The 25924-nt window shown below is 42.6% G+C and overlaps 1 protein-coding gene across 7 annotated transcripts in view; it reads left to right on the top strand.

Annotated features, from left to right (window-relative positions):
* Positions 1-7500: 7500 nt before the first annotated feature.
* Positions 7501-25924, top strand: part of Kalrn (kalirin RhoGEF kinase) — a 627901-nt gene continuing 609477 nt past the window's right edge. For all 7 annotated transcript variants that reach the window (XM_076867942.2, XM_076867955.2, XM_076867941.2 and 4 more), the window contains exon 1: positions 7501-7964. In XM_076867942.2, coding sequence (XP_076724057.1) covers positions 7892-7964 — 73 coding nt within the window. In that variant the 5' untranslated portion in view covers positions 7501-7891. The remainder of the gene's footprint in view (positions 7965-25924) is intronic.

Raw genomic sequence — 25924 nt, 5'->3', positions numbered from 1 at the left:
GTTTTTGGTGTCCATTTCTACAAAATCTCTGGATACCCTAAGGTCACAGCAATTTTCTTTGTGGTCTTCTGGAAAGATCTATTTTGAGTTATTTTTTTGTATATGAATCCAGTTCACTTTTTTTTTGTATAGGTACATTATGATAGGCAGAATAATGTCCTCTTCCCCAAAGATGTTTATCTCTTAGTCTTCAGAACATGTGAATGTATTAGTTACATTGGGAATTAAGTTTGTGGATAGAATGGAAGTTGCTAATTAGCTAACCTTAAGATAGGGAGGTTATTCTGAATTTATCTGAGTTAGTAATCTCCAGGGCTCTTAAAAGTGGAAGAGGGAGGGGCTGGGTGTAGCTCAGTGGTAGCATGTGTGCTTAGCATGTACAAGGCTCAGGGTTCAATTAAAAAAAAGAAAAAAGGAAGAGTGACACTGCACACACTAAAAAGAGAACCAGAGAAGTGGCAGTGTGAGATGGACTTGGCCCACTTTTGCTGGGTTTGATGATGGAGGAAGGGGGACACAAGCCAAAAAATGCAGGTGGCCTCTAAAAGCTGGAAAAAGCAAGGAAACTATTTCTCCCTTAGATCCTCCAGAAAGAACACATCCCTGTTAACACCTTAATTTTAGTCCAGGAAGACCCATTTTGACTTTGGTGCTGTAACTTAGATAAGATAATAAAGCTTGTATTTTTAAAAAAAATTTAGTTTTTAGTTGTAATTGGACACAATACCTTTATTTTGTTTATTTAATTTTAAATGATGCTGAGGATCTAACCCAGGGTCTCACATGTGCTAGGTGGGTGCTCTACCATAGAGCCACAACTCTAGCCCCAGCTTGTGTTGTTTTAAGTCCCATAAAGTTAGTATATGATGGTCTTAGAAAATTACTATATTTTCAATGGAGGGGGCAGGGGATTAGCAAGGGTGGTGGAATGTGATGAACATCATTATCCAAAGTATGAAGACTCGAATTGGGTGTCAATGTACTTTATATATAAACAGAGATATGAAAAATTGTGATATATGTGTGCAATAAGAATTGTAATGCAAAACAAAAAAATATACACGTATAAAGGCATGAATTGGCGTGAACATACTCTATACACAAAGATATGAAAAATTGTACTCTATATGTGTAATAAGAATTGTAATGCATTCTGCTGTCGTATGTTTAAAAAAATAAAATCAATAAAACTAAAACAAAAGCATTATTTATAAAAATTTTCATTTTATATTGAATTCCCTTTGATATTTGTTGAAAATAGTTGAGGATACATGAACGGATCTTTTTCTGGATTACGTTTTCTTCTATTTGTCTATCTTTATACCAATACCATGTTGCCTTGATGACGTAAATGTAAAATAAATATTGAAATTGAGTAGCATAAGTCTTCTAGCTTCCTTATTTTTTTCTTAGCTGTCTCAGCTTTTCTATGTTCTTTGCATTGAACCAATTCATCAATTTCTACCAAAAAGTCTACTGGGATTTTGACTGGGATTACATTGAATCCACAGATTGATTTCAACAAAATTGCTATCTTAAGATTTTAAGTTTTTTGGTCCATGACACAGTATATCTGTTCATTTACTCAGATATTCTTCAGTTTCTTTTAGCAATGCATTATAGTTTACATGTATGGAGCTTACCTATTTTAAAAATCAGACTATGAGGCAGGCATGGTGGTAGTCACCTGTAATCCTGGCTGCTTGGGAGGCTGAGACAGGAGGATCACAAGTTTGGGCCAACCTGGGTAACACAGTGAGAGCCTGTCTCAAAATAAAATAGAAAAGGCTGGGGATGTAGCTCAGTGGTATATCACTTGCCTAGTTCTGGATTCAATCCCCAGTACCCAAAACAAACAAACAAAAATTAATCCTTCATATTTCATATTTTCCATGCTGATATAAATATTTTAAAATTTTAGATCCCAAATCTTCATTCCTAGTGTTTAGAAATTTGTTTACAGTTTTTATATTGGTCTATTATCTTGAGATCTTGCTAAACTTATTATTTCATGGAATTTGTCTAAGTAGCAATCATGTTATGTATGAATAAAGGGAGCTTTCCCTATTTGACTCAATTCTTTGGTCTCCAAAGTTTCTCTTTAATTTCTTTTTCTTAGTGCATTGGCTAAAACATTTAGTATAATGTTACATCCAGTATAATGTTTTGATGTTAGGGTAAAAGCATTCAGTCTTTGACTATTAAGTATGATGGTATGATATTAACTAGTTACTTTTTGGTAGATATCCTTTATTAAATGCAAGTTTCTTCTATTCCTATTTTGCTATGTGTTTTGATCAGATATGGATGTTGGATTTTATCAAATGCTTTTCTTGCATCTATTTAGATGATCATATGTTTTTCCTTTTAAAATATGGTACATTTGTTTCCAAAGGCTGCTGCAACAAAGTACCAGAAAGTAGGTGGCTTAAAATTATAGAAATTTATTCTGCCCTAGTTCTGGAGGCTAGAAGTCTGAAAGGTGTCTGCAGGACCATGTGCTTTCTGAGACTCTGGGTAGAATCTTTCCTCATCTCTTCCTGGTTTCTAGTGGTGCCTTTCAGTCCTCAGCATTCTTTAGCTCACAGCTGCATCCTTCCCATCTCTGCCTCTACCATGATGGCTTTTTTCACTGTGTCTCTGTTTTCCATGAAACATTTTTCTTCTCTTAAGGACACTATTAATATTGGGTTAGGCTGTACTCTAATGACCTCATCCAAACTTGATTCTACCTGCAAAAGCCTTATTTACAATAAGGTGACATTCATGGTCATCAACAGTTAGGCCCTCAGTGCATCTTTTTGGGGGCACAGTGCAACCCATAATATAAGTTACGTTGATAGATTTTCAAAATTTTTAAATCAATCTTGTATCCTTGAATAAACCCCTCTGATAATGATGCAATATCCTTTTTAATGTTATTAGATTTGATTTGCTAAAATTTTATTAAGAATTTTACGTTATGTTCACAAGGAATATCAATCTGAAGTTTTGTTGTTGTTTTCTTCTTCAATAATATTTATTTCATTTTGACTTCAGAAAACTGTTGGCCTTATAGAAATAGTTGGGAAATATTCCCTCCTCTTCACTTTTCTGGAAGAGTTTTCGTGGAAACGATATTATCCCTTCCTTAAATGTTTCATAGAATTTACCAGAAATTCCATTTTTCTTTTCTTTGGGTGGGGTGGTTAAGTAAAAACTTAATATCCTTAACAGATATATGGCTATTTATCTGTTTCTTTTTTCTTTATTAAATATACTTTTAGTTGTACATGGACATGATATCTTTATTTTTTATTTTTTAATGTGGCACTGAGAATCGAACCCAGTGCCTCACACATGCTAGGCAAGTGCTCTACCACTGAGCCACAACCCAGCCCCTATCTGTTTCTTTTTTAGTAACTTTAGTAGTTTGTGTCTTTCAAGGAATTTTTCCATTTAATGTAAATGGTCAAATTTATTGGCATAACATTGTTAAAAATATTCCCTTATTATTCTTTTTGTTTCTATTGACTCTGTGTGATGTCACGTCTCTCATTCCCGATGATAGCAATAGTTTTACTGGTAGTAATATTTTTCTTCTATATTTCCTAATCAGTCTGGCCAGAGGGTATTTTTTAAATTAATTAATTAATTTTAATTAGGTATATGTGACAGTAAAATGCATTTTGATTTATTACACACAATTACAGCACAACTTTACATTTCTATGATTGTACATGATGTAGTGTCACACCATATATGTACCTAGGGTAATGATGTACATCTCATTCTACTTTCCTGCCCCCTCCCTATCCTCCTTCCCCTCTGCCCAAAGTTCCTCCATTTTTCCCATGCCTTCCCCACTCCCCATTATGGATCAGCATCTACTTATCAGAGAGAATATTCGGCTTTTGGTTTTTTTGGAGATTGGCTTACTTTGCTTAGCATATTTTCCATCTCCATCCATTTATTTGCAAATGTCATAATTTTATTCTCTTTTAGTGCTGAGTAAATTCCTCGTGTATATATACCACAGTTTCTTTATCCATTCATCTATTGAAGGGCATCTAGGTTGATTCCACAATCTATTAGCTATTGTGAATTGAGCTGCTATAAACATTGATATGGCTATGTTACTATAGTATGATAATTTTAAGTCCTTTGGGTATAGAACAAGGAGTAGGGTAACTGGGTCAAATGGTAGTTCCATTCCAAGTTTTCTAAGGAATCTCCATACTGTTTTCCAGATTGGTTGCATCAATTCACAGTATCACCAGCAACGTATGAGTGTGCCTTTTCCCCAACATTCTTGCCAACATTTATTGTTGTGCCAGAGGTTTTTAATTCTACTGATCTTCTCAACCCACTTTTGTGTTTATTTTTCTCTTTTGTTTTCCATTTCATTGCTTTCTGCTGATATTTTTTATTTCAGTTCTCCTACTTTTGTTTTGTTGGCTCTCAAGGTAGAACAGAAGGTCATTGCCTTGAGAACTTTCTTTTCAAAACAGGGATTTAGCACTATCTATTTTCTTCTATGTACTGTTTTAGCTGCATCCCACAGATTTTTTAATGATATTTTTTCATCTTTATTCACTTTAAACTTCCTTCAATTAAGAACCCTTTGAGTTCTTAGTTGACCATGGACTATGTAGAAGTGTATTATTTAGTTCCCAAATGTTTGGGAAGTTTTCCAGATTTTTGTTTGTTTGTTATTGATTTCTACCAATAACTATTGAATGACAATAACAATTTCTATTGTTGCTAGAGAACATACTTTGTCTGATACTTTTTTTATTTTTAAAAATATTTTTTTAGTTGTAGATGAACACAATACCTTTATTTTATGTATTTATTTTTTTAATTTGGTGCTGAGAATTGAACCCAGTGCCTCACATGTACCAGGTAAACAGTCTACCACTGAGCCACAATCCCAGCTCTATATGATATTTTTGAAAACAGCTGAGGTGTAGTTTATATACCACTGAAGTATTTTAATCTTTCTAAATATACTGAGACTCGTTTTATGGCTTATTATATGACTTGCCTATGCACTTAAAAAAATGTTTTGAGTGGAGTGTTCTATAAATGTCAGTTAGGTTAAATTAGTTGATGGCATTTTTCAAATCTTCCATATCCTTACTGATGATCTGTCTCCTTATGCTATCAATTACCAAGACAGATATTAAAATCTCTGACTATAATTATGAATTTGTCTATTTCTTCTTACGGTCCTATAAGTTTTGTTTCATCTATACTAAAGCCCTATTATTAGGTACAAAACTTTCAGAATTGTTATGTCCACTTGATGAATTGAAATGTCCCTCTTTATTGCTGCTAATATTCTTATGCTGAAATCTTCTATCTGGTATTAATGTTACCATGAACATTTAACATTTTAATAGAAATTACCAAATTTCTTCTTTAAGAAGTCTGTATCATATATCTTATTCTCCCATTCTGGTCCACATCTTTTGAGATTTTGATAAGAACCTTATTCTAAACATGTAATATTTCCTGTGGATTGAGATGAGTTAACACCTTGCAAGGCCTCTGTTTGTTTATCTGCACAGTGGCAAAAGTTAAGAGCAACTGGGTATGTGGGCAGGCCATGGGTTAGGCATGGGATTAAAGGGGAAACAAGGTTTAGAAAGGCAAATGAGCAGTGTTTCCATTGTTAGAGAAGGTAGAGGCAGGGAGCATTTGGCTGCTGTAAGCCAGTTCAAGATATCAGGGTCATATGAATTAGACTTCCTGGTAGTGAACTTGGGTCTCAGAGTCACTACTGGGGTCTGATAGATATAACCAAGTTTGCAGATAGGTCTGATAGGTGTATCCAAGGTTAAAGATAAATACATTTTTCCCCCCAAAATGAGTGGGGGAAAAAAGATCATTTGTGATATTGAGTAAAGAAAATGATGAGTATGGGGAGCTGGAAAGTGTTCACTGAAAACTTGATTAATCTCAATTACTGCTAGGGTTACTTGGTGGATCTGGAAGACTCTAGGTGCTTTTTCCCCAGTAGAGAGGTAGAACAAAATTAGGTTGCTAGAGCAAACATTCGGGAGATTCTGGCTGATGGGTGGATGCCATCAACTTTAGACCAGCACTTGATTTTCCTTTTAGATTGGGCCACCACCTCTCCATCTGCCTGGGTGAGGCAGCAGCAAATAGCCCTCAACACATCACATTAAGTTCTCAGGTCTAAAGACCCTCTGTTTTGTGGGCTTTACAGTCACTAGAACTATAAACAGACTACTGACTAATTATTGTTTAATTATTGCTTAAAAACCGATTGCCACAATACAATCACGGCATTAATTACCCCATACAGCATCTGCTTTCTTTTTTTTTGCAGTCATTCCTATTCCTCCCCAGCCCCTCTCCCCACTTTAATTGAAATTCAGCTTGCTGTAACACCTCCTTTCTCAGGGCCAACTGCATTTCTTCATTCACACGGGGGAGAAGAACAAAACAGAGAAGGCCCCAGGGATTAGGGAGTTTTGACAGCTGTCCAAGAGGAGCGTTGAGATACGGCCAAGTGCGGAGGCAGGACAGAGACAAATGAGAGATCCAAGAGAGTGACAGAGGACCAGAGAGATAGGCAGGGAGACATCACAAGAGGGGTAAACTGGACAAAGAGTCGCGGAGAGGGGCAGAACTGTTGAAAAGGGCGCTGAAGCGGGGCAGGAAAAGGAGAGAGAGAGAAAGGGAGGGAAGACGGGTGGGGGGGGGGGAGAGAGAGAGAGAGAGAGAGAGAGAGAGAGAGAGAGAGAGAGAGAGAGAGAGAGAGAAGGAAATAGGAGAAATAGGGAGAGATGGTGAGGACAATCCGAGAGACTCAGCAGGGCCCGGAGACAAGGGAGCTAGCTTGTCAGGAAGAAGGGGGATGAAGTCCGGTCTCTAGGGACAGGTCAGCCCAGCTTGGGGACTGATCTGCAGATCTGAAAGAGGAGGGCGGGCAGCTTGGGGTTCCCTCACACACCTGGGAGTGGGGTGGGGCGCGGGAGGCGGCCTTGGTCCGGGGAGGAGCGCGGACAGTGCCCGCGGAGAGGCCAGGCGCGCAGCGCGGCCGCAGAGCCCCCTGCGAGCCCGGTGAGCGCCCGGCGGCCCCGCCCCCTCCGTGGCCGCCTCCTCGGCCCGGGCTTTTCCTGCGGGGCTCAGGAAGCCGGCCTAGCGCGACCGCCAACAATAGCTCGGGGCTCGGGCTCGACTCCCGGAGGGCCGGCCGCGGGGAAAAGGGCGTCCGGCCGCCGGTCGCCAGCCGCCTACAGCGAGTCCCCGGACCGGGCGGGAGCTTCAGTGGAGCTCGGCGGTGCCCGGGTCATTGTTGGCCGGGACTGAGGGAGCGGGAGCCGGGGGAGGAGCTGGAAAGACGGCGGCGGCGGGAGCCAGAGGGGGAGCCAGAGAGCGAGCGAGAGAGCGGGGAGGGAGGCAGTGAGCGAGTGAGCGGGCGAGGGAGGGAGGGAGGAGGTAGGGAGACAGGGAGGGTGGGAGGGAGGAGGAAAAATAAAGAGGAGAGAGCCGAGCAGGGCTGAACAATAGAGACAGGCAGACGGGCGAGGAGGAGAGCCAGCTGCCGCTGCTGGGGGACCGCGGGCGCCCAGGCAGCCCGGACCCCAGCCCCGGGCCCCGGCCCGGCCAGACAGCAGGCGGCCAGCGCCCCGGGGAAGGGGCACCATGGGGGAGCCAGCGGCAGGCGCCCCCAGCCCGCCGCGCGCCGCCGCCTGAGGGAGGCTCGGCGTCCCCTGCCCCAGCCCCGCCGCCCTAGCGCCCGCCCTCGAAGCCCCGCGACCGCCGGCTTGGCGGCCACGGCCGCTGCGCCCCGCGTCCTCCGCCCACCGGGCGCCGAGCCGCTCTTGGCCCCAGGTTTCGCCGGTCCCCGGTTGCCCGCTGACGCCCTCCTTCAGTCATGAACCCCCCGGAGGGGGCAGCGGAGGAAGGAGGAGCAGCCGACTCGGACGTGGACGCCTTTTTCCGGACAGGTAAGCCGGGGCAGGGCGCGGAGGCCGGGGGTGAGGGCTGTTGCCCTGGACGCGGCGTCTCGGACAAGTTTGGGGAAGGCAGGCTGTTGCTGGGGAGTGCTTGTTGGGGAGCAGTCCCCCGCGGTCGTCGGGGCTGGAGTTGCGGAGATTCTTGTTGTTACGGCAGTGGTGGTTGCGTTTTGGGGAGGGCGTGGGGGCTGGGAGCTCGCGCCCCTCGGCGTTCACCCCAGTTGCGGGAGTCTGTGTTGGGGAGGCGGGAGGCGGTCCCCTCGGGCCGCCTTCTCCCGGAGCGCGGGGATGGGGCGATGTTGGATCACTTTGCAGCGCGCCGCTCCAGCTACCGGCGTCTCCGGCCCCTCCCTCGGCTCCCGCCTTCTCCGGTGCCTGTCAGCCCGGCTTCTGGCCGCCCTGGGCCAGCACCCCTCCTCCGGCCAGGGCCCTGGGCCCTGATGTGCAAAGAGGGGCAGTGGGGACCCGGGAACGCGCAATCTGCAGACTGACAGGCAGGAGCCAGGCGGACCGGTGCGTGTGCGGAGCCAGTGTGTTGGACTTGAGAGGAAGACGGGGCAGGGAGGGCTGTGGGCACCTGGAATCTCCTTCTGGTCCCCCTCTTCTCCAGGTCTGGGAATGGATGAGCTTTTCATAAGAATCACTCGTTTCTGGAACTGTGAGTTAGCGTGCTTCTCATACACACCCACCAAATCTTTGCTTTCCTGTGATGTGTGGAACCCTGAGATACCTTTCCAGAATTTTGCTTCTCTGCCACCTCCTATGCCTGAGGTCTATAGCTCCTTCTGTTCCCTGGCTTCACAGTCCCTTCCCCAGAACAGACTGACCACCCTCATCTCCCACCACCTGTGGCCGCTTTTCTCCAGTGGCCAAGGAGTTCCCGTCTCCCTTTTACCTGTGGCTTCCACCAGATTCTCCTGTGTAGTTCCCCATCTCCCCACATGTCTGGAACCATTTTGTCTGGAGTCTTTGACCCAAGGAGTCCAATAAGTTATGGGGGCCCCACACATCTGCCCTCCCTTTGGGAAAATTGGATTAGAGGACATGAACTGGTAGGGTCAGGGGTCAATTTAGCTTTGGAGGCTGCACATCCATCTGTTTCCTAACACCATTGCCTGGAGGTCATCTCTAGGGAAGGGGGTGGGGTGCTTTGTTGGGGAGATTTGTGTCTTTGGAAGTTAACACTTAACTGACCCATATGTTCATCCTCTAGTTGGTCTGGAGAGGAAAGAACTGGAGGATAGGAGCTGAAACTAGGGCCTGGGAAACCAAAGGGAGCCACTGTCATCTTGTCCATCTCTCTGGGCTCATCCTGCCCTCCTTCCTTCCTCTCCCCCAGCCATGGATTCCATGTTCTCTCCTCACCCTTACACACACACACACACAGACACACACACACACAGAGCCCACTACCCAAAATATGGGTTCTAAAGAGGTGTCTAGCCTGAGTTTTTAACCTGGAATCTATGGAAAAGATTCTGGAGACTAACAACCAGAAATACCAAGAGGACCTAGCTGATCCCCTTGGCTTCCCAGCTGGGGCAAAAGTCTGCATTTTCTTAGTTCTGGGGGAAATTTTTGAGATGTGAACCTTCATACCTTCTTTTTCTAGATTCTACTTTCATCTTTTGGGACCCACTCCGTCTTCCTCTTTCCTACCATCCCAGCACTAGGTCCTGTCCCTGTCCCCTGGAGCTTAGTTTCTGGAGTCTTATTTATTTCTGACAAATGAGTTCACACAATTTAACATAATTAATGGCCTATAATGGTTCAATGTGTTGTTTTTCCCAAAGCCTTTCAAAATACAAAGTTTGACTTATGTTACTGGCTCAGATCACAGTAAATAGCAGACTGGGGTCAGTCTCCTGTGGGACTTCTACTCGCCATAACTTCCTATCTCCTTGGGCAGCCCTGTTGAGGGGCTGGAGTGTGGAGGGGATAGGTCTAAAGTGCTCTTAGAACAGAGGAATGTTAAATCCTCAATATATAAAGCTGGAAATGACTGATGACCTGTAACAAGTTGCAGAAGGAGGTAGGTCCAGGACTACCACACACTCTATGTGACCCTCTGTGCTCTGCTTTCTGATTCTCACTCCACTTCCAGTCTCTGAGGGTCTTGCTGGGAATTATTAGCCCTAGAAAAGCCATGTTTCTGAACTTTCTGCCTTTTGATTGCCCACCTCTGTGGAACATAGCACTATACCTGATAGTAGGTGGAATGGATTATAAACTTATTCAATTGAACAAATGAGAAACCATCAAACAGAATTTCAAAGTCTGTAACACAAGGGTTAACCCCCTTCTTTCTGGGGGAAAATTTTGCATACACAAGACTAGATTGGCAATTACTTTGTCAGAACCCTGGCACACTGTGGCTCTAATTAGGCATGTTTTAAATAATTCTATCATTTGTCATCCTCTTCTAGTTATTTTGGTATTTTAATTTTCTTGACCAACTGATTAAGTTTGATATCTCAAATCTTATTTCTCTGTATGTGCAGAGACAGACAAATCCCCCACCCCTGGCTGCTATTGTTATAGATTGATAGCTTCAGGATCATCTTCCTGGAAATTCTTTGTTCTAAGCTTGAGAAGGTGGGTTATAACTTTTAAATTTAAATTTAACTTAAAATAGTTTATTGGTCATGATTATGGGGGGAGATATGAGAACTCAGAACTGGGAATAGAAACCAATCATCTAGGACTTTTTAAACTTGATTAGGAGCCTTCTGCTGCCCAATATGCTGTGGAACACAAAAGAAATATATCAAAGTCGTTTCTTCCCTAAAAGAGCTTTTAGATTACTGCTCAGAGATTAATTAATTGTTAAATGTTAGGGTGCTATAGGTTTAAAAAGTTGACACAACTACAGAGGAGGTAGAATCTAGGGTGGCCTTTGAAGCGTGGGTCGAGAGTGTGCAAAGGCAAGGGTGTTGGAGTGTTGAGGAACCTGGGCTGACGGCTGACAGAGTGGAAGGTATAGGTGTGGAATGGGAAACACGGTTGGATAAGTACCATAAGGAATCTTGAAAGCCTAAGAGACATTCAGGGACAGTGGAGAGTCATTAGAGATCCTGGAGCAAAGATATATCATAGGAAGAGTGATGTTTGGAAAGGTTAATCTGGGGCAGTATTATTGATGAAGTAGAGAAGAAAAACAAAGATAGGGTCCAGGGAAATGCAAAATGATCCTGAGCTGAGAGGGAAGGGGCTTGGTCTGGGTTGGTGACTGAAAGGATGGGGAATCAGGGTTGACTCTGAAAGACATTTTTATAGGTGGAAATGTGGTGATTCATTGATAAACTAGTTATGCAGATAAGGAAGTAAAGCCCACAAGGAAACTGAAGTAACTGGGTTGAGAGTCAGAGGATGGACAGGGTCTCAACTAACTGAGGCCCAGTTGAGGATAGGAGCCAATTTTGCAGGGCAGATAATAATTTTTGCTTTGGACATGAAGAATTGGAGGCAGACATCCAAGAGGCATTGTTTTGTCAGGAAATGGAAATGTGGGACTCAAGGCAGGAGCATAAGCAGGAGGCTACGACTGGTGATGCTACTTTAGAAGGCCAAATACAGCTGATGCTTCCTGAATGCATCAGCTCTCAGAGGGAGGGCATGGAAGAAGAAGGGAAAGGGCTAAAGTTAGATTTGGGGGAGAAGCTTTTATTTTGGAAGTGGCAGCAAAGGAGACTTGATCCTGGAGAACCCAGGGAGTCAGCATGGGCTCTGTTGTGATGACCAGGTGCACATAGGTTGAGCAAGAAGAGTGCTGGGGCATGATCAAAAGATGACCCTGCCAGCTCCCTGTGGTGGGCACAGGGTTAAAAGAAGCACTCCTTATAGAGTGGGTATTTAAGGTAGTGAACAAGAGTCTGTTACTTGTAGGTTTTATCAGTGAAGGGAGAAACAGAAGTGTGCTAGCCAGAAAGGACATTAGTATCAAGGAGGTTTTTTTTTAAATTTATGTTTTTATTTATTTCTTTATTTTTTCAGGGTCAGAGCAGTTTTGGAAGTGCCAGGGAGAAAGCTTATAGAGGGGAAAATCTGAAGGTGCTAGAATGGTGGTTGAGTTGGACACCTGGAGAGGTGAGAAGAGTAGGTTCCACAAGTAAGAGCTAGTGAGAACAAGAGAAACCTCTTTCTTTAAGATAAAAAAAAAGGTGGATGAATAAAGATTGATGCGAGAAGATCTACCTCTACCTTTCTATAGAGCTTTGGCCTTTGAATCCAGACATTTTCAACTGGAATTTCTGCTGTTTCTTGGGCTTCTGCCAACTTTGAGCTTAGCTCTGCATGTCTTTCCAACTCCTCAAATTATCTCTTCCTCTTGACTTCCTTGATTCTGTAAGTGGCATCTTCACTCTCCAAGTTATGATGTTTAAAACTGTCTGTGAAGAATCTCTCTCCTCTAACAAACCCCTGGGATTATTTTACATAGTTAGCTCTTCCTCTCATCCACAGGACAACTGCCCCAGGGCAGATCTCATGGTGCCTCTAAGGCACCCCTCCTTCCCCCGCCCATCTTCTCATTCCTTGTCATTTGCTCCATTATCCCCACACCAATTGTACCTTTAGGCAGATTACAGTTCCTAAAGCACTACTTTCATTGTGTCACTACTTAGTTTATGAACCTACAGTGACTCCCTAGTGCTTTTAGGTTCAAGCTCATACTTCACTGTTCAATCCTTCCCACTGTTCAAGGGCATCTTGACTGGTATCCTCCTTGGTTCATCCCCCTGGTACCGCCATGTTCCTAGTTTGAGCTCTACCTTGTTCTAGGAGCTTTCACTACCAGAGGGACCACTTCTCTAAAACACTTGCTGACTATACTCATTTTCTCATTCTGTCAGTGATATTGTATTGCTCTTTAGTCCTTTCATATGTGTGGGGCTTAGCTCCTCCACTGAAGTTAAAGGTCTTTAAAACATCATATGACTTATCAGTCCTCCTTATAGAGATAAAGTAAAGATGGCAAAATATAGCACTTATGAATCTACATGAAAGTATATTTGTAGTCCTTAAACTTTTCCCTGAGGTAATAACCCCATCCCACCTCAACAGGGAAACTGAAACTATCATCATATCCAGACCATAGAGAAGGGAGATTTTAGAATAACAACCTACATTTATACCCTTTTTTTATGTGTGTGTGGGGTAAATATTATCACTCAAATCTGTGCATTGCCAGGCACCTAAAAAGGGAGGGGACTCTTACCTCCTGAGGTCTCTTTTGCAGCAAGGAAAACATTTTGTTTTGACATTATGCCCAGTGCTCCAGAAGGTAGGCAAGAAGCTTAATTCAACACTTATTGTCCTTTCTTGGTTTTCTTCCACTGCCACCCATCATGAATTGGGCATTTGATCATGCCATTTTCCAGGAACTTCCGTGAAAGTATTGAGAGAACTCTGTGGTTCTGGAAGGGGATATTGTTAATATTTCCAATTTTATACTTATATAGGCTATTTCTACATTAATATATTTTAGAACATTTAGGGCCTGGGGCTATGGCTCAGTGGTAGAGCGCTTGCCTCGCATGAGTGAGGCAGTGGGTTCAATCCTCTGCACCACATAAAAATAAATAAAATAAAGAACATAGCAGTGACATCCAGGACCACCTCTGTAAGATTTAGGAGGCTCTGGTTTATACTTGTACCACCAATGGTCAATAATTCTGTTGTTAACATTCTGTCTATTTGTATTTAATAATCCCTTAGGGATGAAAGAAGGTGTTAGGATGAACTGAATCTAAAGAAAAAAAAAAATAGGTGGAAAGAAAGATAAATCTACCTGACTGTAAATACCAATGTAACATTAGAATAGATGAGCCAGGTGTTAGTTGCCTATTGGAAAATAAACACTTCAAAGTTCCTTCTGGTTCTGGTACTTGACAGTATACTTCTGGAGATAGGCAGTGGTTCTCAACCAGTGGCAATCCTGTCCCCACCCCACCCCATGGTACATTTGGCAATGTCTGGAGATATTTTTTGATTATCACAACTTGGAGGGGACAGTTTGCTGCAGGCATCTAAGGGGTAGAGGTCAAGTGTGCTACTAAACATTTTATAATGTACAGGACAGGGAAGAATTCTCTTGTCAGAAAATGTCAATAGTGCTAAGGTTGAGAAACCCTGGCATAATTTTGGATCAGATAGGTGCAGTACTAACCAGCATAAGGTCTTGGGTAACTTACTCATCCTCAGTCTTCTGCAAAATGAAGCTTCTTTCACAGGTTGAGAGGATTAAGTAGAAAAAAGTGTGTGATGCATCTAACAGTCTCTGATACACTGTAGGAGCAAAAGAAATCCTAGTTATCTGTGTTGTTCCTGCTGTTTTAGTTATGCAGTGCACATGGTGGCACAGAGACTGGGGCATCTCGGAGGGGTGTTGGGCAGGACTTTTGACATGGGTGGGGGAAGTGCTACAGCAGCCTCGTGATGGAGGCCAGGATCCACATGTGGACTCAGAAGGCTGGGATTTGGGCCTCAGCCCTCTTTCATTTATTTGATCATTTGTTCATCAGATTATTTATCGAGTGCCTACTACAGTCAGGTACTGTGCTGGGAATGTATAAAACTATTAAAGGAAAGAATATAGAATACAAATGAAAATGGATATAAATATACCCTGTCAGAGAGCACTTGAACTTAAGGGGTTGGAAGGGGAGAAAAAAATCTGTAAAGGAGGCTGAAAAGATCAGGCAAGAACATAGGAGATGAAACTCTGCTCTGCTTATCTGAATGACTTGGGCAAGTGACTTTAAAATCTATATAAGATGAGGATAATAGTATCCCACCTCCCTCCCCTTATAGAGGTATTGAGAGATTCAAATAAGATACCTTATGTGAAAGGTCTTTATAACTTGTACAATGCTATCCAAATATATGTAGATAGTTACTTCCCAAATGAGCATTCTATTACTCTAAGTACCTCTTCTGACAAGTAGTATCTTATTTAATCTGCCCTCCATAGGATCTTTCCACTGCAGAAAGAGAAGTTCTTCTCATTTTGGTTTCCCAAGGGGACTGAATAGGCCATCTTCTTAAAACAGGTTGGGGCATTTCTGTTTTCTCTTTCTCCACAAAAGAATAAAAATGCTAGTGCCCCTTCCCTCCAGCCCTAGGCCCAGGCCTTGGGCTACATGGCTCAATGCCATCTGGAAGAGCCTAGGAAGAATGGAGTTCCTGCTTCTTGCTTCCATTGAGCCTTAGGTGGGTACAGAGAATTAGTCCCTTCTTGCTCCTTCTTTGCCTGCCCACAGTTCAGACTCCTCCTGCCACTTCTTTGTGTGTGAATGACTGGCAGCAAAATAACTAGGAAATGACTGACAGCCACGGAGCTGTTGGATCAATAGAGCTGCTTGAAATCGTGTCTGTTGGGGGAGTGAGGGAACAGAAAGAATCATCTGGGAGGACAGGAATTAATTTAGGGAGGTAAAGAAGAAACTGTTGGAGAATTAGCTTTGTCTCTTCCCCTACTACACTGTGGCATTATTAGAACACTAGCTGGAGAACATATATACAGGGCTAAACAAGGAGAAGAGTGAAAAGTGCTGGATGAGCTGTGAACTTCAGGGAATAGCTATTTATCATTGAGCTGGGACTTGAAGGATGGGTAGGCATTTGGATGGTAGGTCTTGGATGAACCTGGAGGGTGGATCTCAAAGTTAGCTGAGGGGTCTGCCTTGTACTAAAGGAGGATGCTTCTTTCTTAATACCTGGGGTGGAGGCAAGGTGGACCTGAGTGAAAGTGTTTTCCCAGGTTGGAATGGTGTGTGAACATTTGTGGCTTTTTTTGGGGGCAGCTGACCCAGAGGATGCATGTGGAGGATCAATGGGAGCTGAGACTAAAAAGGGGATGACTGCTTGCTTCATATATCAAACATTTACTAGGCTCCTAGATCAAGAAGACTTTGAATGGAGGGCCAACGAGTTTGGTCTTTCTGCAGGTGTTTTGGGAGTCTATAAAGGTTTCTAAATGTGGCAGTGGCATGATCAGGAAGAATGTGGCAGCCCTGTGGAGGGTCCTTTGGAGTGGGGGAGAGACCGCTGACCAGGGACCGATTAGTAGACCACTGTGATAGGTTAGGAGGGTCTGAACTTCAAACACCATGGTAGCAATGGAGAGGCCAGGGTAGATATGAGGGACTTTGTGAAGGTTGAGTTTATAGGACCTGGCAACTTTGTTGTAGGGGTGTTGAGGAAGAGGTAGGAGTCCAATATTATTCCAAAGTTTAGAGCCTGAATCTGGGAGGATGGAGGTGTCTTTAGTCAAAATCAAGAGTTGGGATTAGGAAAAGCAGCTGTTGGGAGGCAGGAGGAGAGGGAGGATGTGGAGAATTTGCTTTGGGACATGTTGCACTTCAGGTGTCAGTGACATAGCTAAGGGAGGTGTTGATTCAGTAGGCGGATAATGAAGGGAGTCTGTAACTTTGGAGGGAGACTAGAGCTGGAAATACAGATTTGGGAGATATCTGAAAGCAGTTGTGGCTGGTGCTATCAGAATAGATGAGATAATAAATGAAATGCTTATACAGATTTAAGGGCAGAGAGCCAAGGCAGAACTGTAGATTTTTAAGTGAAGAACTGGAGAAGAACCGGGAGAGAGCAGTACTTGGAGAAAATCAGATGATCAACAGGGTCTGATGCTGCAGGGAGTTGAGGGAGATGGAACTGAGCAAACACCACTAGTTCTAGAAACGGAGATCACTGGTAACCTTTGAAATTATAGTTTCAATCCTGTATGGGAGGTGGAATCCAAATTGCAGGGGGGAATGGAGAGTGAGTGGCTGGGGAGGAAGTGGTGGGAGTGCATATAGATGACTCTTTGGAAAGGTTTGGCTGTGAAGGGAAGGTTAAAAATAGTAAAGTAGTTGGAGATGGGGAACAAAATTGAAGGGAGTTTTTTTTTTTTTTTTTTTTTTTTTTTTTTTTTTTTTTTTAGGTAGGGAAGATATGTGAATACCTGAGGTGGGGAAGAGGGAGAAGGCAGGCACAAAAAGGAGAATTAGTGTTTAGGAAAGAGAGGAGCAATTGATTGAGGTGGATCTCAAGGTTAACCAAGGGTTCAGCTTTGGGCTGGCAGAGAATACTTCTTTCTTGGAAACTGGGAGAAAGGTGGACCTCAGTGAAGTAGTTAGCTGGCAAGGACCTTAGGGCATAATGTGCCTGACAGCTCCAGTGGAGAGAGCCTCTTCGAGAGTCAGGGGTCAGTGCTGCCATGCTTGGAGGAAGGTAGTGCAAGCTGGAAATGGGTGGGCTACTTGGTATGGATCTCTAGGCAGAGAAACTTGGAATCTAGGCAGGGGAATCCAAAGAAAACCTCTTAAGGTGGGACTGCTCTAGGCTGTAGTGTGTCTGCAGAATCACCTCCTACATAGGCTGAGTCAGAAAGACAAGTGGGGGAGGTGGTAAGTGAGGAGAAGAGAGAGGAAAGCAGACTGGAGCAGGAAGGTCTGGGAAGCCTCCTTGGGAGGGTCATCCCTGGCCATTAAGGGATCTTCCAGGATGCTATCTGCTCTTGAATTCCAGAAATCAGAAGCTGAGTAGAGGTTATGGAAGAGCCTTTTGCCCATTCTTCTCTATGAGGAGGAACACCTTACACACAAGGGAAGATGCCACGCTCTGTTGTCCCTAAGGCACTTCTTCCATCCCTTGTCTCGGGGATAAACCCGAGAACTGTCATCAAGTGAAAAGCCTCATTTCATCAAAGGCTCCTCAGGGGCCTCACACAGCCTTCCTGAGGGGTTGGGAGTAGGAATCTGGAAAGGACTGCTACCAAGGAGTGGGCTGTGGGGCACTGGGCTTATCTTCCCTAGAGCAAAAGGAGGTGGGACTTTCCTTAGGTCCCAAATCATTGAATCTTAGAACAGAAACTTACCAGCTGTGTGACTTAGTACAAGTTATAATCCCTCCAAAGTTTAGTTTCTTATCTGTAAAATGGGTAAAAAAATCCTTGCCTTTCAAGATTGCTTGATGCTTGTAAGCATACTTTGGTAGTTATATTCATATTATAAATAGTAATATATACATAATTATTAGATTACTAATTTGATGAATCCATTTTTTTCTTCGAATTATGACAATCAAGGTGCTTCAGTAAGTCCTTCCTTCCCTCACTTCACAGTGTAGAAATAGGAGGGGTATGATTTTTGAACTTGGAGTTACAGTTGCTTCAGGGCATGACAGGCAAGGACTAAGGATGTGGCTAAAATCTCTACCTTTTACATTCTTACCCTGTAGCTCAGGGACAATGGGCATCTTGTGGGGGTGGGGGTGCAGTACTGAGTTGGCAGCTGGACAGTGAGCCTAGAAGGGGGCCCAGGAAACTGACAGATGGTTAATTGGATATGACAAAAGGGGGCTGGGAGGAGGGGAGTGGGGTTCCCGAGGGATTCCTGTCTGTCTACTTACTGTCCCAGAAAGGAGGCTGTGGGGAAAGGGAGGAACAGCTCCACAAACAGTTGGGGGAAAAGATTGTCAGGAATGGATGTTGGGAGTGTGGCAGTGGAAGGAGCACTATTGGGAATAATGTCACAACTTAAGTTAGGGGAAAGTGCAACATTTTCGGTCTTTTCTCTACACCCCAGTGCACTGGCACATAACAGGCTCAGATTCTTGGGTGGAAATAGATGTTTGACTGGATATTGGAATAGTATGATTTTCTAGTTTTTCTTTTGGACCCCAATCATTGAGTTGTAACTGTGAAATATTATTCTTGATGGGAACTAGACAAAGAGCTAATCAATTTTAGCCAAATACCAGATTGTAGTGAGTGGATTTCTTTATTCTTACACTCATTCATTCAACTGTAAAACACCAGCTGTGTACCTACTAAGTGCCAGCTGGGAATATGCAGAGAAGTCAGGAGGAACCTTCATACAAGAAGGGCAGCAGTCTCGTGGGGCTGCTTGGCATGTAAGCATGAGTGCAGTACAGTCTGATGAGTGCTGTAAAGAGAACTGTGCTCTGTACGGTGAGAGTGTAGAGGAAGAGAAAAAAACCTCACCTGGATATGTGTGGGGAGAATTCTTTGAAGGCAGGATGTCTGAGCTGAAATGGATGAGAAAGTGGTACAAATAAAGACAGTATGGACTTCATTCAGCAAGTTTGGTAATAAAGTAAGTAGAAAAGCAAAATGGTAATCAAAAGGACATTTTTTGGGGGTACAGATATATTCTTTTTTTTATTAATCATAAGTGTGTTCTGTTTGTAAAATTTCAGCAAGTTGTTGACTTATATGTGCAATTTTATGTATGCATATTATACGTCAATAGAAAAATTTAAAAGGTTATCAGATCAGTTATGTTTATTACTTTTTTCAGAGTGGGAAAATCTTTGAAAGAGTCATAGGAGGAGACAGTGGTAGAAACTGAAAGTGCCAGGAGGTGGTATGAATGTGGGTAAGGTACAAGGGTGAATATCAGCTTCCTCAACAGTTGGAAAGAGCAAAGAGCCTTTCTCTTGGGTGGATGGTCACCTCTTCTCCTGTGAATATGGAAAAAGACCAGGTGATTTTCAGGTCAGATGCTAAAGCTCTAATTAAGCTGAACTCAGTCATTTTAGCAAGTGAGAGCCAAGGTCATCTGCAAGTCTGAGAGATGCTGAGAGCTGGCAAAGAGAGGAGCCAAACAGAACCATTTTCTGATGAATGAGTGAAAATTGCATGAAAGGACAATTTGTCCAGTTGAGTTCTGAGTGGGCTAGTATGCCAGGTCCTATGTGCTGCCCTGCCCTACAGGTTGTGGAGTGGGGATAAAAACATCGGACTTCTGAGTTCTTGAGTGGTGACTTGGATGAGATGTCTGGGGTTGGGGTTAGTTGTGTACACTAGCCTCTTCACAGATCCTACTGAACACCAGTAGCTCTGAGGCCTTTTGGGGGCCTTACCTTGGAAAATGTTCAAGTCTTGTTTTTTTCAGCTGTGCTTTGTCTATCTTTTGCTTTGGATTTGTCTGTGTGCTTTTCAACACCCAGTTCAGTGCTTTGCGAGAGTATTTGTTTAGTATTTGTTGGTCTGATTTTTTAAAAAAAGTTACTTATTGGTGTGTAGGCCATTTGGGAGTCTTATAATAACACAATATGCTAAGGAAATGAATCATTTTTGTGGACAGGCAATTCTACCTTGAAAAGACTTAAGAAATCAACAGCGATGTGAAATATAGCTATCTGTTCAGTCTGGAATAATCAGAAGGGACCCTATTATTACTTGCTTATAAGTATTTACATATTTCATAGACACTGAAATAATAAATAAAGGTGCACTTTCTTTTTAGAAAAACTCAAATAGGAAAGTCCCAACATGCAAGTGGACCAACTAATCAATACTGAATGAGTGTCTGGGTATGCCTTGTATTATACCAGAAACTAAGAGAACTACTAAAAGTGAGTAGAACATGGTCCTTGTCTTAGAAGAGTTTATGATCTTGGATTAGGGGGAAAAAAGCTAATTGGAGATCATTCAGAAAGGGACTTTTGTTAATGCATTGACTCATGTAATATGTATTTATTATCTATAAACTAAAAGTTTAATTTAAGTAAGTAGTAAAGATTTCAATGAAAGAGATTCATTTTTAGGTTCACCTGTATAGAATGCTTAATTTTATATGTTGACTTATTTTTTAGTATGAAGCATTATTGTAATGCTGGCTTACTGTAGAGCATTTGGAAAATATGATGAAGTATGAATTATGATAGAAAAGCCACTGTAATCTCATCACCCAGAGAGAACCCCTGTTTGCTACCTTGAAATATTTCTGTTTGGTTTTTATTTCCTATGTGTAGTCTCTCCTTTGATGCATTATTTTTAGTTATTGAATTAAGATAAAAAATAAATTGGGAGGGGACGACTTCTTTCATAAAGAAAGTCATTTTTTCCCAATTAATTTAAATGTATAATACACTAGGTTACATATATCTCATTGAGCTAAGTAAGACATCCCTAAGCCAATTAACCTTTTTATAGAGATAGTTTAGGAAGACAAAAGATCCCTTGGTTGTTTGGCAGAGTAAAGGCACTGACACTTAATTGTCATAAAAAATATTTACACGAGCCCAAAGTATGGAGTATATGGCAAAGAATGAAAACTCTTTCTCTTTCTTCCTCTCTAATGTTTAGATAAATGCAACAGATACAGGCACCTGTTGCATATACAAGTCCATGATGATACAAATGCATGGCTTTCTTATTTTATTTAACAAAAAAGAGGATTGTTCTATACCTCTTGCTCTGCAGCTTGCTTTTATCACTTTATAATTGTGGACATTTTTCCATGTCAGTACATGTAGCATTACCTCATTTGTTTTAAGAGTTGTGTTACATTCTGTTGTGGGTCTGTGCCACATTTTATTTAACTGTTCTCCTAAGGATAACCCAGATTTTCTGTGGACTAATGTTTGTTCTGGAGCATTATTTGGTCCAGACCATGCTAAGAAGGGCCACGCAGTTTTTTGATCCTTTACAAAGAAGGACAACTGTCGGGGTCAGGATATTTCCATTGCTTTTATTCATAGGAAAGAGGGAGAACAGCTAGTCCCTGTTCTCTAAAGGATAACTTTCCGTGAAATATTTAAGAATGCTTTGTTAGTGACATTTAAATGAATGATAAGAAGCTTCTCTTTGCCTCTTTTTCAGGGTGCCTGAAGTGAACTAGGAGCCAGATTTGCAGTCACAATTAGCTAAAAAAGCCACATTTGTTCTGTGGGCTCCAGTATAAGTTAATTCCAACATTGCAGTTATGTATAGAAGCACTTGAGGTTTGTGTGTGCACAAGCCATCGTCTGTGATTGCTTAGAAGAATCCAAGGATTCTTGGTTTTCAAGTCTACCCACCACTAAATAGCTCTGTGACTTGACCAAGCCAGTTAATGTGTCGGGTTTTACAGATGGGGACTCCCTTTCCTTACCTGAAGAAAGAGGTCAGCATAGTTGCCCTGCCATCTCATAGGAATACTGTGAGATAAAGTGAGGTGAAAGAAGGAAAATGCTGTGGAGAAAAATTGCTGACTAAATGAGAAGGGATGTTGTCAACTTCTCTTTCAGGGTCTCCTCTGGTTTTGAGTGTGGTTGAAAGCTGAGCTATGGGACTCAGATGGGAATGACAGCTCGCACTGTGCTTAAGGACTGTATGTTTTTTCATGTCTGGTAGGAAATTGGCAGCACTGGAGATGGAGTGAAAAGTTTCATGATATGTTCCATTTGCTTTTGGAAGAGCTGTGCATATAAGTGGAAAAGCAGCTCATCTAACTGCCCAGAATGGTCAAGGGTTTCTTTCTGCTGGGTGACAATATAGTTCAATTGCACATTTCATATTATCCAGATGTGCAAAGAAAACGTGGCTTTTAAATTTTTCTAAAGTAGAGCTAATTCATCTGTCTTTACCCAATTTTGTTAGCTTATGATATACTGTTTCTTTTCTTTTCTGGGTTATTCTCTTTTGGATGACTGTTTCTTTTAGGTAAATTACTCAAGTTGCTTAGATTTTTCTCTTGCTCCTCACTTTTCTTCCGAATATGGTTTGAGTGTGTAGAGGTGCTCATGTGCAGTTGTGTTGGTTGTGGTGGGGGCAGGAGAAGAAGGGTACCAGGAGCCAAGGTATGCTGGCTCCACTGTTTTGCTCTTTGCTTCAAGGGGCTGGTCTGGTCTGATCTCCCTAGGGGTGTTTGTGAAGGTGTGGCAGAGGTGTTGTTTTGCAGAGTTGTGCTGATATCCAGCACTAAAATTCAAGTCGTTACTATTTGCCTATGGAGTCAAGTCCCCTCACAGAGCAACCTCTTCTGCCCTGACTGTAGGCCTTTCCTTGGTCACTGACAGAGTAATATCACCAGGGAGCAAAAAGAGACGTGGATGTGAAGCTTATGGAATGCTCCCTGTGAGAGGACAGGAAGGCAGAACCCTTGCAACCAGCTTACCTAGCTAGACACCTTGGTCAGTGCCCTGGTTTTATCCACTTGTGGGTTTCATCCCACACGGATTATGGTACTGGATGGGAAAAAGCCATTCTCCTAGAAGATCCCTGCAATACTTCAGGGTACTTCAGAACCCTTAGGGTTCTCAGCTACTGTTACATCTATTGGGCTATTTCTAAAGTTGCCCGCCCCAAACCTTTGTTAGATCTTGAAGTGAGAGTGTAAACAGAAGGAGGCTGGGATCCTGCTGTCTGCTCTAGACTCAATTTTGCCCATGTTTACCAGATACCTGAGGGAGAGGGCTTTCCCCTCTTACCTTGTGGCAGGGATCTCCCCCATGTCAGAACCTCAGTGGTCTCCATCTCTGGTCTAAAATAAGCCAACTGGCCAGGTCCACCCAGCCTGGATCTTGATATGTTCATAGGAGCTTGAGAATTCAAGCTGTATACTAAAAAAATCCTATCTGAATATCAACAGTGGAACATTGACATTTTCTCTTTGCCTGCTGCTATCCTAAACTTTCCTGAGGCATATAGAGTAAGGGGGAGGTTAAATATATGTAAATTGGTGGAAAAGAGGAAAGTACATTATATTTTTAAAAATATACCCTAGTTAAAACAATAATTTTGGGAAACAGGTTTAGAAATGAGGCTTCTAAGACTGCCAGACTGCCTTCCTTGGGATTCTCACCGTTTACATGCATGTGTTTATGTGCATATAAAAATGCAAAGTCAAGGTGTTGTTGATTCTTTCAGCAAGCATTTAGGGAACACTTGGTACATAAAATGTGCTGTGGTGCAGAGGGGTGTATGGCACAGTCTCTGTGCTCAGAAGCCTCCTGGTCTTAAGAGGAATGGAGTGCTGATGGATTCTATACTGAGCTGCCCTGCAGAGACCTGCTTTCTGAGAAGCTGGCATTTTGGTCTGTTAACTATGACTAACATTGAAGGAAGGGGCCTTCACTGGGTCTGTTTTCCCCCTTACCTTGCTGGTATCTGCTTTCGGAGTCTTTTTTGCCTCCTCAAATGACTGGTTCCAGTCAGTTTTTCTGTTTTCAAATAAGGTTAACTCCTTTAACATCAGTGTAAATATGAACATATATTATTTAGAAAGGATGTGGTAAATAACATCAATTTGAATCAGTAATGGATAGAAAAGGGAAGTCAGACTTAGGGCTGTTGCTCTGTTGCTTCTGTTGTAGAGCTATTTGTACACTGTTGTCTTAACAAAAAATTTCTACTTTTTTCAACACAGGAAAGCTTCTGTGTTTATGTACTGTTCCAACTCTAGGGAACTGGGGTTCAAATCTCAGCTGTGAGTAGCGTTTCTAGTTCTGTGAAGGTGGCAGAAACTGCAAGACTGGCAAACTAGGCCAGGCCAGGCAAGTCTGGAGCAAAAATAAAGCCTCAGTGAGTGGTGGAGTCAGATGGTTGGGTTGAAGTGGAAGAACAGCGGGCTGAGTGTCAGGAGAATGGCTCTGATATCGTTCAACTTGGGCAAGTCCCTCTTCCTCTGTGAGGCCAGGGTCAATGTTGAGCTAGATGGCCTGCAGTGCATCTTTCACCCACAGTGTTCCCAGCTAAATGGACAACATGGGGGAACAGGAAAGCCAAGCAGATAGGAACCAGGGGCAAGGTGGTCTTGGGAATTTCTGTCCTGATGCTCTGGAGACTTTTTACTCATTGGAGGCCTATAGTTTCTGCATCTCAAGACTTTAGAAGTTCCCTGATACCGAAGTTCATAAATGACCCAGAATTTTTCCTTTGTGAAGAGAGGCACTGATCTCCCAGAAGGAATCATCCTGATAGTTGGCAAGTGGCCTCAAACTTTTGGCCCTTATAGTTTTTGGAAAGAAGGGCCACATTTATGGGATTTCTGGGACTGTATTAGGAAGCCTGTTCCTTTGGTTCCCACATCTGCAATTAGTGACACCCTGGTAATACTTTTTTCAGGGCCTGCCTCTCTGCCCACTCTTTCAAGGTATGAGGAGGACTAAATTACTGATCTTCCTTTTAGTCCCTGTCCTTGAAACTTTCTTCTTTTGAGTCAAGTAGAGAAGATGGTAAAAAGCAATCCCAAATCATCTTTTCCTAGAGCAGGGGCAAATCCAGCCCAACCCCATCCTCTGTAAAGGAGAGAAAGGGTAATCAAATTGCTGTCTTACTTTTACCTTTCTTTTACTTTTTCTCAAACCTTCAGAAAACTCACATTTTGGTAGAGGGAGACAAAAGAGATTTTTAAAGTACACTAAATCATTCCAGTTACATGATAGGGCCACACTAATGGCTGGCAGGGATATAATAGGGGAATGATGAAGACGATTTGGGTGGATGTGGTGGTGCTGTTAGAGTAGGGGGTTACTTGAGTGGCATTTGGAAGATGGGCGCATTATCCAGAGTGACATGGTGAGAAGGGACTTTCCTAGTAGAGGGAGAATAATGGACAAAGAGAGAGAGAGTTGAGCAAAGATCCTGGAGGATTAGAGGATTGTAGAGTGAGAGGGACTGGAGATGCATGCATGATCTTGGGTTTTCATATTCTCAGGATTTGGATTTTATCTTGTGAAGAGTTAGGGGGTTAAAAAGTATTTTAGATATTAAAGGGATAGAATAAAAATTGCAAGTTAGGCCAATTTAGGAGGTTTATAAGCTGTATCACGTTGAAAGGGGCAAAACTGGAGACAGGACTTCAAGTTAGGAAACTATTGAAACAGTTGAGGATACAAGAAATGTAATGGTAGGGGAGTCTACAGGACTTAATATTTAGTTGATGTGGAGGTTGAAGGAGAGATTGAAGTCTCAGATGACTGCCAATTTTTGGCTTAGGCTGTGGGAAAAGGTTGATGAGCTTTCACTAAGCCTGGTACCACAGGAATCACATAGGACACAGGAATATTTTTCAAGTCACTATAGCTTTCTATTGTAAAGGGATTTGACACTGCCCCTTTCTTCAAACTCTAAACATTTTGAATTTAAACACAGAAACTCCCCACACATACAGAGTGACTGATGGTTGAGCAATTATATACTTAGACAACTTTTCCCATGA

This window comes from Callospermophilus lateralis, chromosome 10 (genome assembly GCF_048772815.1).
Source record: "Callospermophilus lateralis isolate mCalLat2 chromosome 10, mCalLat2.hap1, whole genome shotgun sequence".
In the NCBI taxonomy this organism is placed as follows: domain Eukaryota; kingdom Metazoa; phylum Chordata; class Mammalia; order Rodentia; family Sciuridae; genus Callospermophilus; species Callospermophilus lateralis.
Note: the sequence above shows the minus strand (reverse complement) of the source record. Positions and strands in the feature narration are given on the sequence as shown.